The 13662-nt window shown below is 41.5% G+C and overlaps 1 protein-coding gene across 1 annotated transcript; it reads right to left on the bottom strand.

The window, feature by feature from the left end:
* Positions 1–1216: 1216 nt before the first annotated feature.
* LOC139213219 (T-box transcription factor TBX2b-like) lies at positions 1217–6510 on the bottom strand. Its single transcript, XM_070843868.1, has 7 exons — positions 6152–6510; positions 5692–5959; positions 5325–5471; positions 5037–5113; positions 4778–4941; positions 3132–3673; positions 1217–1642 (listed from the first exon to the last, which is right to left on the bottom strand). Exons 1-7 carry the CDS (start codon positions 6508–6510, stop codon positions 1217–1219), a joined length of 1983 nt encoding a protein of 660 aa, XP_070699969.1.
* Between the last annotated feature and the right edge of the window lie 7152 nt (positions 6511–13662).

Genomic DNA, 13662 nt, shown 5'->3' with positions numbered 1-13662 from the left:
TGTAACATCTAACAGTGCCAGTCAAAAGTTTGGACACACCTTCTCATTCGATGTTTATATTTTATTATTTTCCTCATTATAGATTACTATTGAAGACATCAGAACCATGAAGGAACACATATGGAATTATGTAGTAAACAAAAACGTGTCAAACAAACCAGAATGTGTTTTATGCATCAGATTCTTCAGAGTAGCCACCTTTTGCTGTGCTGGGGTTAGTTAAGGTTATTTTCTACAATGTAGAAAATAATAGAAATAAAGACATTCGGTGTGTCCAAACGTTTAACTGGTACAGTACGCTGTATAATGAACATATTAAGACAACTGCATGAAATGTGAACAAGAGCTTTATTTGAATTGTGAAAAAAAAAGAAAACACGCAAAAACAATTGTCCTGAATAATTTGGCAGACAACCTGCCAGATTACAAGTGCTGGTAAAAACAAAAGAATCCTGAGTTTTCCCTCCAAGTCCACGGTGCAGCTTTGGCACCTCAGCAGAGTGTGAGGGTGTGAGTAGGTGGTGGACAGTGTCCTCCTATCAGCCAGTGGCAGTTTGAACAGTGATCAGTTAACAGTATTCAGTCTCAGAAGGCTTCGATCAGTGGTGTCTCGTACATCATGTGAAAACTAGACTGACAACAAAATATTTACACCATCATACAGAATAAAGTGTTCAAAATGTGAGTTTTATTCATGTTTAAAGCAAATTATTATTAACCATCTATAGAGCATTCCTCTTTGGACCTTGAGTGAGCATGAGCATTTGAGAATGAGCATTTTAACAATCTTTTTAAAATATAAAGCATCCAGTAAGCACTGATTTGGTGTTTTTGCAAATCTAAAGACAGCCCAGTGTTTAGGCTCAAACTGGGCTAAACTGGGTTGTGTGAGTGAGTGTTGTTTAGATTACATTACATATCAGCATTGATTCAAAAGCAGTTAAATTCCTATACATGTAGTTGAACATGTAGTTTAGCTTCACGCTGAAGTATAGTAAATATCATGAACCTAGTGTTAATAAATGTTCTTTTAAGTGTGTTTTCTAACTGCAAAACAACAAATCAGTCCTTACTAGGTAGGTTTATTGATGAGATAATGAGAGGTAAAATAGCAGCACATGCAGTTTCTGACAAAATATTTATTATTATTATTATGTGCAACTTGATGAACTTGCCGGAGTGTCCATCACCCAGCATCCCCCACATGTAGGGTCTATTATGGAGGAAGTGGCTTATCTTGATCTTGATCAAGTCCTCCAACCAGATTGTGTATGTTTTGTAGTTCGTTAATGGAAGCCTTAACAGTGCTTTTCGGAGCGGCAGTCTTCTGCCTGGCCTTGGTTTTGTGGCTGTGATTGTCAGACAGGGGGCTTGACTCTCTGCTCCCTGACTTGGACAGCTCAGGCTGTGAGTTTGAAGCGCCAGGCGATCTGGTGGTGAGCAGGTTTTGGCTTGAGGTGACAGAGGTGGGGATCTGATAAGGGCTGAATCGGAGCCACGGCCGAGGGCTGCGGAAACAGTGGTTTCTGGCCAGCGCGGCGGACGCAGAGCAGGGGCTGAGGGCTGGAGCGATTGCAGCTGGTGCTGTCATGTAACGGTACGGGTGGGAGATCAATCCTCCAAAGGGCGACAGTGAGATTCCCTGTACGGAAAAATAAAATAGTTAAATATGTAACACCACACCAAGGATTTTCTGATAATACATTTCTTCAAATGTATTTACAGAGCTGTACATTTTCATCTAATCTCATCAAGAAGCAGACACTCGTGCTTTACTCTAAATTGATCAAGACTTCTTCAAAGGTCTCTAACATTGACACAACCGTTTCAAATAGACTTATCATGTGCTCACTTTATCCATGTTTTCTATTTCAACTGTTTTCTGTGTACAGTAATTAAGTAAAGTTACAGTAAATTGCTTGTTAGTAAAAAAATTTGTCATCAAAAGACCATTTTTTCTGCTTTGGGAAAGTTTAAAAATATAAAAAGTGGGAATGGTATGGCACAGAGGCCTGTTAGGGATGTCAGTTTGGGTACACTGAGAAAATCTTAATCATCTTGTGACCTCTCTTAGCCTCTTGTAAATTGGGGACCACTGGCCTGGATTAGAATATTGGAGCGACTGTACAAAATGCCACATCACTTGAGGCTTGCCCCCGCAGCAGCAGATTGGCCCTGCAGATGCCTTGTCGCCAAACATTCAGCCCAGCTCCGTGCATGAGATGTCATGCCCGAGCTTTAAACCAGCCTTCCATAATACACCCTCCAAGCCCCCTGCCTTACTGCCAACTGGCTCTCCCTGTCTTGAACCACTGAAGGAAGAATTACAGCATGAGACACTTAATGCATTTTCTCCATCTTATGCACTTATGGGCTATGAAGGCGTTTCTTTAGCAGCTTTTGGATCATTGTCCCCCAACTCAATTAGATTTCAAAATCAATTTCTTTAGCAAGCACTTTTTGAAAAAAGATAACAATACAAAGATCATAATATTGGAAAGAATCCCCGTTTTGCAGTTGCTCGGTCGGTTTGGTGATCCAGGACTGTATCAGACTTAATGTAGAGTCTCAAAAGTTGTTATGGTGGGATCTCACATATACTCAGATTGCCTTTTCTACATGCTGCCTTAAAGTTGAATTACTTTTAAAGTTGAGGAGCCTCATTAAGAGCATGATCTTTTGGCTTTGGCTGGAGGCTGCTAGCCTCACTCCAGTTCAATATATAGGGTCAGCTTTTACCTAGAGGGTCTCTGAAATTTCTGCTGCCATCCCATAATATGGAATTTGTTCTGGATAATCTGCAGACTTCACTGTTAATAGTTTCCACTGGAAGTTCTTGGAAGCGAAATAGTCCCACTGAAAATTGTTGGCGGCGAGGAATGAAAATGATTCTGGATGACTAGGACATTGTTTCGGGAAAGACACCTTCAGTGTAATCTTTAAGTGCTTTGTGGAGTGATGTCATTCCATTCTCCTTAGAGTGGTGGCAGATGTTTTTTAGTGAGTAAATATGCGCAGAGCGCTGTTATATGTGGGTGTGAATGGACCCTTTAAGAAGCGTACGCTATCTGTTCACTTTGTGTGCTCAAACATGTGGAATGATAGAATGCAGTCCTCCTGCTGGGGCCTACCTGAGATGCCAGCATGTGCTGTGACAGGTGAAACATGAGGGAGGATGGAGAGGTGATGCTTTGAGAAGAAAGGCCTCCATTTTCCAGGTTATTTACTCCAGGCAAAGAAGAAAACAGATGTCCCATACCCGTGGTGGAAAAAGCCTCTGGCTTCCCTGACAACTGTCCAGAATGAAACAACAGTGGCGCGCCAAGCTTAAGAAACTGTTGGCTGTACGCATTTGAGAGATCCAAAGTCTGAAAGCAACCAGCGCCGAGGGGTGACGAGTTCTGCGTCTGCAGCCTCACAGGCAGGACCCCACCTTTGATTTCACTCCTGAGCTTTTTTGGAGCATCAGTAGCATCCGTAGGGTGCGTGTCATCTGATGCTCTAAACACTGTTCTCTCTTTTGCTGCGTCCTGATTGTCGTTGCTCTTACTGAGAACAACGTCCTCGCTCCTCTGACTCAAAGCAGCCACATGTTCAGTCCTGGAACTGCTGGCTTCAGCACAGTCCTCATCTTGCAGATCAATGTCTGAATCACTTCCAATACTGTTCTCATCTGTGTGGGGGAAAAAAAAAATCATTATATTCATTAAATGTGTTTGTGGTTCAAAGTAAAAAAGAGCACATTTCGGCCTTGTTAGTGCTGTGTGTATTATTAGAACACAGTGGGGACAGAGGTGATGGACTCTCCGAGAGAGATGACTTAATGAAAACATCCCGAGGCATGAATGAGGCAGTGTTCATGCGTGAGTCACCCTAAGGTGCCAGAGAGTGGCACAGTTGATTCATTAAAGCAAACTATTTTTGTTTTTCGTCACATTAAGTCACAAAGCAGATTGAGGAGATCTACATCGGACCAGCTTCCCTCCACGTTTGTCGGCTTCACATTGCTGCCATCCAAGTGCTTGAGTGGTTAAGATGCATATAATGTAATCGCAAATATCCCTGGTTTCAGTTCCAGCGGGAGACATTTGCTGCATGTTTCCTGTTCCTGTCAGCTGTCCAATAAAGGGAAAATGCCAACAAAAATAAACTGATTTTTTTTGTTGATTCACCCAACTCTTTAAACCTATTGTGTTTTTTTACCATCTCGTTAGTGGTTTAATGAATTTAGTCAATGTTATTCTTGACCTTGAAATAGTATTAACTCAAGGTCCACTTACTAGATGATGAAGACCAATATATTGGTTGAAAGCTGACGAAGAAGCTAGTGTTTAGACTCCAAGAAATGAGTTAATACCTCAGAAAGCCAACAATAGTCCCTTTTCATAGAAGACATTTTGACATGTCAAAGTAGGAAAAGTAGGTGTGTAAATAGTCAAATTAACGATGGCTGAATTCCATTTAGCTGCTCCAGTTTCAGGGTCCTGGTTTTGTACATGCTGGCTCACTGTCACACTGGCATGGCTTCCAGAGACACTCACATAGAGCAGAGTCAATGTTAATGTGAACACCTACGCTTTTCCTACTGTGACAAGTCAAAATGTCTGCTGTGGAAAAGGCCTACTTTGTTAACCTGGGGCACTGATATGATAATGGTGGATGGATACGTTCCTGTTGTAAAAGAGTCTCTGAATGCAGTGATTATGTTTAGTCCGGTAGAAAATCATTTGGATTAACAGAACATTGCCATAAAGTCTTAATGACACAGCGAACCCACCTTGGCAGGTCGGCGTGGACATCAGAGGGCTGCTGACCAGCTCCCGGGGGGAATAAAACGGATCACTGGTGCTGGGTTGTTCACAGGAGTCGTCAGAATCAGCACAGTCCCGGTCTGCTTTGCCTTGGTTCTCGTGCAGCGAAGGAATGGTCAACTGCTTATTCCTGCAGATCACAAATAGTGATTATATGTACGTATACACCTATCTGCGTTCGCCCTTTAATATTACAATTAATCCTGATGGAAAATCATCATGTACCTCTTTTCTCGCCTCCCATTTCCAGTATCCCTGAATCCTTTGGCGAAGGGGTTGTTGTCGATTTTTAGCTGTGTAATCTTAAGGGGGGGAAAAAAAAGGAAACAATCAGCAAAAATGCAACTCCTTGGTGCAACATCAGCATCCATCAAGCTCATGCCAGGGCATCTTTTTTTAGACCCCACAACCCCGAAAATAATGAATCACTGGAAAATAGCAGGCAACTAGATTAGGTCTAATGTGTGTGAGTGAGTGTGCAGGACGGGGAGGAGGGGGCAGGATGGAGGCTACCTTTTCATTCTGATAGGCAGTGACAGCGATGAACTCCGTCTCAGCGAAGACATAAGTCCGGAACGTGCTGTAAGGGAGCTTCATTATGTCGTTGGCTCTCACGATATGAAATCTGGGCTGGTATTTATGCATTGAGTTCAAAATTGTCTGGAAAAATAAAGACAAAGAATGAATAAAGACGGGCAAGGAATGAATGTTGCTGGCTATTAAATGGCACAATAGACTAGAATGACAAATAATTTATATCACATAGTTAAATAATGTTGAAAGATAAGGTCACTGAACTTTGACCATCTTGGAAATGGTCTATGAGCCAGTTTGGAACAAATCCTACATGCACAGCACTTTAAAAACGATTGCTACTTACGAATCCATGCTTATCAGAAATATTATTGGTGAGTTTGAGCTTCTGAAAAGCCACGGGCTTGCTCATCCACTGCTCCCCTTTGGACGGGCTGTCCGGGTGGATGTACATGCGCTTTGGCATCTCCGGGTCCGCTTTTCCAGCCACCATCCAGCGCGAGTTGTGAAACTTGTAGCGGCAGTCGTCGACAGAGACTATGTCCATGAGCAGAATGTACTTTGCTGTTTCATCCAGCCCTTCAACACGCACTTTGAAAGGCGGAAACATCCTCCTGCAGCAGAGAAGTAACGAAAAAAATGTGTATTTTATATGTTAGAAACTTTGATTTTGTATAGAATGTAGATTTAGGAACAAAATGAGCATTATGAGTTGTTTCTGTGCTACTGGCACTCAAATATTAGTCTTACACTGGTGTTATTATGGATTTAATCAGCAGCCAGCGCGCACATAGTGGTTTACGCACCTTCCTGACTTTGTAATAACCATCTCAGTTCCCCTTTTGTGAAATTCATCCCACAAATTCTGGGAGTCCAGTGTGACTTTCGGGTCATCGCCCAGCCCTTCATCTGGCTGCAGGCTCTTCGCGGACCGCGGGTGCACCGGCTGACGCTGGCGTCCCAGAGCCGCGTGCAACCCCCCCGCGGAGGCTGTCTGCTCCGACTGAGGCTCGGACAGGGAGGCGACGTCCGGGAAAGACAGCGCGGGGAAAAACGAGGGCTGAGCGGCGGTGAAGAAGGCTGGCAGGGGCAAGGCACCCGGTAGATGAGCTTGGAAAGATGGATGGTAAGCCATGGCAGCCGCTGTGTCAACTGGATCTCTCATCGGGACGTCCGATCTGACAGGTGGACACCAGCCCCGCTCGCTGCCGCGGACAGAGATCCGAACTGAGACAACCTTTTCTGAAGAGGCCGTGAGGTCTGCAGCATGGCCAAGGGATCAGATGAGGGGATGCAAATTTCCAGAGGTGGAGGTGAAAGGCGACGATGGCCCGCCGAGGGAGAGGGCTGCGCACTTTGGAACCGGAGCTCGTGGGGAAAAAAAACTGCTTTGGCACCGACGCGTGAGGACAGAGAGGTGGAAAGAGGTGGTGGTGTCTCCACAGTCACACGCCGGTCCTCCCCTACTCTAATGAGCCTAACTTCCTCGACAGGGCTTCACTGTGGTGCCAATTACAGAGTGCTGGGCGGGGTTTCAACCAGGGGGGAGACGGACGGGTGTGGAGGTGGGTGAGACCGCATGCGTAATTAGCCAACAATTTGGTTTTTTACAACGTCAGAGTTTTATTTATTTATTGATGTATTTATTTATTTCTAATAATCATCATCAATCTGATCATAATAGTGGAGAGTGTGGCAGTCTGACATTTGTAGGGTAGCAGTGTACACATTCCTTGATGTGTTTATTATATATTTATTATACCATACTTACTATAATAATAATTATTATTATTATTCTAATTATTATCAGTATCATCATCTCTTGTCTAGACATAGCGGCTGGAGTCCACTTCATGTTGAAACTTACAGAAAAAAAACTTTGACTCCTCCGCTGCTGCCTGGCTTCATTCGCTGATGCATCTTCTGAAGACACCCGAGGTTTTTGATTAAGTGGAAGTGCATGGATCTGTTAATTAAGACAGACTTGGCGCCAGTTTGCTGGCTTCCCACAAAGAGCCAAGAGCTCTCTCCTGTCACCTCACATTTAGGCAACTCTCCAAAATCCTCAAGTTGCCTGCTCCAGTTTTTTTTTTTTTTTTTTCTCTTTCCAGTGCAGCCTGCAGGCTCCACCGCTGCGAGGCAGGAGTAGAAACCTGAGTTCACAGCGAACACGACTCACATCTGAGGATGGAAATGAAAGCAGCACTTCGAGTTTCGAGATTGAAATTTGGGTAATTCGGCTCTTCAGAGATGACTAGACACGTAGAGGAGTTTTTTTTTTCTCTCTGTTTCTTATATAATAAAATAGTTCGATTTGTTCCCATAGACTATTCTAAGATCAAGGCTGTCTGGTTTGAGATGAAATGCACATTTTACAATAATTCATCCATTAATTATACTTGTTGGAGAGGTGGTTTCAGAAGTTTTAATCCAAATTATTTTTTTGTAAACCCTGTAGTCGTTTTTAAATCAAATACGCCTAATTTTGGATTTTAGAGTTTTGTTGGTCTTTAATTTTTATCCTTTGTTATATTATATTAAAAGACCTGGTGTAGATTTTATTGGGAGATTCAACAGGCTATTAGAGGACTCTTACAATTTCCCTCAAGCCTGGACTTCGAAAAATCGAAATAATTTAATTGCTATTTTTTTTTTTAGTTTAAATTTCCTATATATATATATATATATATATATATATATATATATATATATATATATATATATATATATATATATATATATATATATTTCCTAACCAGGTGAACCATCTTCCTGCTCGCATTTTCGTCACCAGAAGCTGGACGGTTCATGTCTTTACGCCTCCTTACACACAGGCGTGACTGGGCTCTGAGTCTGTACTTCCAGGAAAGTCAGAAGGGCTTGAAGATATTTTTGTGTGCGTTTGGCCCAAAGTCTTCCTCTGACGCCTTTTTAGTCCCTCGTGTTACACAGCAGCATCAGCATGTCTGTAGAAAACTAGACCTGCACGCATATTAGTGAACCAAAACCAAAACCAGATGAGGAAAGTTTAATTCTGAAAGCTTTGTGATCAAGTCGAGTATTGTTTGAATTCATGTTTGTTTCCCAGATTAACAGAATGGAAACAAAAAAATTACAAATACAAAGAATGCAAAGTTTGACCAGTGATGTGATGTGGTTTTAGTGCTCTCTCTCTCTCTCTCTCTCTCTCTCTCTCTCACACACACACACACACACACACATTTTCGATAACATGGCCTCATCTGGGTTGCACAATCTATCAGGACTTGCAGAATGATAATATCCAATTCGCAACTGCCCCTTTAACTAATCTTATATGTAATAATCTTTTTTTTTTTTTTCTTTTTCTTTTCCTTATTGGATGGAATTTGTAACAAATGAAATTAGTGGTTAGTTTTTTTTTCACTGACACATTTGCATATTCTGGCAGAAGTTGGTGAAAAAGTAACTGAAAAATGTTACGTTTGTTCTGTAAAATCAGTGAATACACCAACTGAATTGGCACAATAGTCTTCCTGCACTCATTTCAGACATTTTTACTATTTCATGTGTTTTTTTTTAATTTTCTTTTTCTAAATATGGCTCACAAAGTGTCATAAAACAAGCCACTTATCAATGATGTCTTCACACACACACACACACACACACACACACACACAGACATTAAGAGAAAAGTAAAGTGTGATCATTCCTCTGTAAGATACTGATAATACACAATAGATCCGTTGGGGATGATAAAGAATCTGTGAGAAAATGTTCCATGTGACGTATTCTGTGGTTGTTGTATCACCACTTAAAACAGAACATATAACTCTGCACAGGATTTTGAAATCAGTGAATAATGATCGGCCCATGCGTAGGCCAGTAGTGATAAAAAATAAAATAAAAAAGTCTGCTGTTTTTCTCTTTGCTGTGCCAAGGGCTGAACTACAATCAGTGCAAGCCCAAGTCGAGTGCTGCTTGACAGTTACAAGGCAGGAAAAGCTCCGGATAGGAAGTGATCTCACAGGTCCCACAAATGATGAATGGCTCCCAAGATAGTGAAGGGTAATAACTTGTAATCAAAGCCATAAGAAGAGTTCAGAGAAGGAAGAAGACGGGTGGGAAGACATCATTCTCCATTCCTTCCTGTAAATACTCACAGAGATGGCGTGAGGTCGCCTGTCTCACAGAGCCAGGCGACAGTGCAAAGAGTTTTGGGTCGAGGGGAGGAGTGGCAGCGGGTCAGGTCTGCTTTTCCTCACTCTGCGCTACTGTGAGGGATGGTTCTACATGCCACCATTCCTCTCTGGTTCAGCTCCAGCCGGCGGCTCGAGAGAAGCGCCAGAACAGGAAGGAGGCAATCAATCTGAGTGATGGTGCATGAATTTCACCTCTCTGGTCCCAGTCCACACCTGGGACAAATTCAGAAGAATGTTAGGCCACTGAGGGTTCCTTGCAAGTCATCCAAAGGGCAAGCCAGTAAAGTACGTATCACATCTGAAGGTTGGAGAGCACTCTTAAATGACAAAACGGGAGGAAGAGGACAGGGGGATAACTTAAGTGTGGGCAGAGAGGTCTAAGTGTTGTCTGGGCTCTGCACTGTTGGGTTTTAATCACGATGACATCATGTTGGTAACACAATAGACACAACACATGGATGTGTTTATACTGACTGTAAAATCTACAAGCTTGGTTTAGTGTTGGCACAAAAGGCACAAAAAGGCTTATTTATATATCCAATTAGAAGCATCTTTCCTGCACTTCACGGGGAAGATGCTCTGATCCGCTGCCTCCTTATATTTTTCTTTACATTTGAATCCTACGTTACAACAGCATTTGTGTCTGGCCTTGCTTATCCGGAGTGATTCATGGTGGTTTCACTTTCCCAGTCGAAGCTCAGACTTCGCTCTCTGAGCTCCAGCAGAGTGGAATGTTAATGTGGCTCATTATCACAAAGGGGTTAAGATGAACTGCATTTAAGTGCTGAAAGCTTTGTTCTGCATCTTAGAGGACCCACATGTGTGAGTTGTTATACTTTCTGTCACCACACTATTGCACTTTTGTGAAAGTTTTTACAGCACACTGTGTACTCTATAATACAATTATATATATATATATATATATATATATATATATATATATATATATATATATATATATATATATATATATATGGGTATATTGTAAAAAAACAGAACTTTTTGTCTTATGAAGAATAGGTATGGTGCAGTATAATTTAAACAAAAGCCTCTCTGTGTACAGTGGCGTCCAGTAACACTACCACTAGCCATAGAGGCTGGAAGGTTTAATGCCACTCCAGAGGAGGAAAGACGTTGCTTGTCATGTGAGCTAAGTGAAACTGAGAATGAGATTCATTTTTGTTCGCCTGTCCAGCCTGTCCAGGATGCAAGAGTTGTTTTTTTTTCTAGGAAAATGTCCTCAATTTTTGCTGATTTCTTTTGGCTGAATGACTACGAAAAACGAAAAAAGTTATGTTTTAGGAAGGGAACTTTTTTTTATCGCAGATTTTCTCTGTAAACCCTGGGAAAGAAGGCAGAATATTTTGTTTAATACTGAGCTGTAAAATAATCTGCAACTTTGTAATTAATAAATTAAAAGCATGTAAATGCTTTAATATTGCAACTGTAATTCTGGTGTCTTGTAAAACAATCAATCAATCATATAGTTAAATATCCAAATATTCCAGAACATTTATTCCAGAATGACACCATACTGAGCACAAATGCACTTCTCTTACACCCCACAGTTTTCTTAGTTTACAGGAACATATCCAGTAAGCACAGAGCTTGCACAGCTTGGCATGGAATGGACATTGCTTTTGGAGCTCTTGTGCTAAATCTATATTTTTTTACGCATTCAACACGGAATACCTGAAAAGCAATTCTGTAAATGTGACATACACCACAGCAGCTCTAAGAATTATATTCAGTGCAAAAAAAAAGTAGAACAAACATAATGCTGTCAAAGAAAGTATTAGGAGAATGACACATTTTTTGCTGAGTTGTTATTAAGCACAATGAACTAACACAACATTAAAGTGCTGACTTTTTACATTAAGGTGATCTAACATAATTGGACAAGAGGGCTTTTAATGCCACAGGGTACTCAAAACTGGGGTTGCTTAGCTTCATACACCACTGACCCATTTGTTTTCACATGCAGACATGCTATGTACACACACTTAGCCTTTGTTCTGCCCTGAAAGCCAGCAGCCTGGTTGAAGCATAGTATTATCAGCCTTGTCTCAAGTCATTAACACTAAGGCTAACTGGTTGGTATTACTCTCGGCTGACCTCCACCCTTACAAGGATCACTTCAGCTTTACCTATTTAGCTCAATGGTAGAATGAGAGAGGCGATGGATGATACAATGAGTGAAAAGCAGATGTATAGAAAATGGGTAGGCGATGTGACACTGTGTCACTGAGAAGTTTTCTCTCTATCTGTGTGTTGTATTGAAGCTCGTAGCACAATGTACGCAATACAATAGGCACGGGGTCAGGGAGCAACTGTGCTTATGTTAGTGGCTTCTCTGATAGTTTTCCTGTACTAATTAGAGCATCATTAACCCTTTAGGGACCATATTTGGTAACTTAAGTGGGAGTTCAAAATGCCGCCCCTTGCCTCACCATGAGGCAGTAGAACTACAAGATTTCTCCAAGCCAATCAGCGACAATCAGGCTACATGACAGACCGGCAAGAAACCGTATATGGTAACTTCATTGACCTTGATTTTCACCATAACATTAAAATGTTTTTTGAAAAACTCTCTTGTCTTATAATGGGCTTGTAACGGTCTAGGGTTGAAATTTTGAATTTCTAAGTATTTCAATGAGTGCCCTATAAAGGGTTAAGCAGAATACCAAAGAGTCCTACGATAATCAAAACAAATACTTTTTCAATTCAGTGAGCTGATTAATTTCTGGCTGCTTTTTAGGCTGTAGGCTGTAATGTTGTCTGACTGGATTTTTACGATGCTGTAAAGTTTTTAGACAAGTAAGCAGCAGGTAAGATGCTGGTTTGTCCACCATTTTGGTCCAGATTGAGGCATCTCAACAAACTGGCTACATCATATTCCCCAGAGGATGAATCCTACCGACATCGGTGATCCTCTGATGCCACCATGAGGTTGACATTTGTGGCTTTGAGTTTCAAATCTTCTTCAGTACAAGCATGATATTCATTTTGTAAATTATGGTCGCATTTATAGAACTACAGATGATAAAGCAGGGTATGCTTCAGGGTAGGACTATCTTACGACTAGCCAATCAGAGGTGCATCTATGTAAATTAGGTGGCCAAACACTTTCCATATAACATATAGTTCTTTTTCTGACACAGTGCTTCTACAAAACACACCTAACTGATTTAACACACAATATACAGTGTATTGACTCAAGCTGTTCAAGGTTTCTTCCCGTGAAAGGGGAGTTTTTCCTGCCACTGTCACCTGATACCTGATGCTTGCTCATGAGGAGATTCATAATTAAAGAGTTTGGTCTAGACCTGCTCTTTATGGAAAGTGTTTTGAGATAACATTTATTATGAATTGGCGCTGTATAAATAAAGATTGATTGGCTGAACATGAACAAATTCATGCAAGCAGCAGCTTTGCAGGACACCACAGCATCTATTACATAGAAAATGCAGCCTTTATATGGACATCAAACACTTTGTCTATTGGCTTCAAGTCTGAGGCCTCACGTCAGTTCATGCTTTCACTACAAGTAGCATTCTCAGTATGAGACATTCCATCAGTTTGTGGTAAAAGGAAAAGATAGCTTTGAACTCAGAGCTTGCAGCAGAGGGAACAAGGTAGCTTTCACAGCATTAGAATTCGTATGCAATTTAGTGTGAATGACTCTTGTACGTATCCATCCTAAGGGGGAGAGAGAGACACGCTGTCTACGAGATAAACCTAATGTTGTCGTAATGAATTTTGGGTTGCATTAGCCCATTTGTGGTGGTCCAAGCACAGGCTCTGAGAGTCTGGGATTCCAGCCTAATCTAATGACAGAGGGGCAGAGACGCAACTAATTATAAAGAGAGGGCCAAGTCATTGTTCTTGCTGCGGGGACTATAAATATATAGCCCCAAACTGAATTAGGCCCTAATAGACACACTGTAAGAGACGCCAGTCAATTCTAACCACCTTAAAGCCTCATGACCTCACAGTGCAAAGTGGCACCAGCTACAAAACATCCAGTGGACTTCGAATAAAAGCATCTTTTGTTCACATAAAGGAATTAAGAAATATTTTTTCTTCCTAAACAAGTTAAACATTTGACCCATTGGCACAGCCAGACAGACTTCTAT

Source organism: Pempheris klunzingeri, chromosome 14 (assembly GCF_042242105.1).
Source record: "Pempheris klunzingeri isolate RE-2024b chromosome 14, fPemKlu1.hap1, whole genome shotgun sequence".
Classification (NCBI taxonomy): Eukaryota; Metazoa; Chordata; class Actinopteri; order Acropomatiformes; family Pempheridae; genus Pempheris; species Pempheris klunzingeri.
This window is presented reverse-complemented; position numbering and strand designations above follow the sequence as displayed.

Bases quoted from the DNA above. Each gene is read 5' to 3' on its own strand.
- LOC139213219 (XM_070843868.1), bottom strand. From the start codon at position 6,510: ATGAGAGATCCAGTTGACACAGCGGCTGCCATGGCTTACCATCCATCT. The intron at 5,960-6,151 runs GTGCGTAAACCA...TCTCTGCTGCAG, and splicing joins GTTATTACAAAGTCAGGAAG to GAGGATGTTTCCGCCTTTCA. The intron at 5,472-5,691 runs GTAAGTAGCAAT...TTATTTTTCCAG, and splicing joins TTTCTGATAAGCATGGATTC to ACAATTTTGAACTCAATGCA.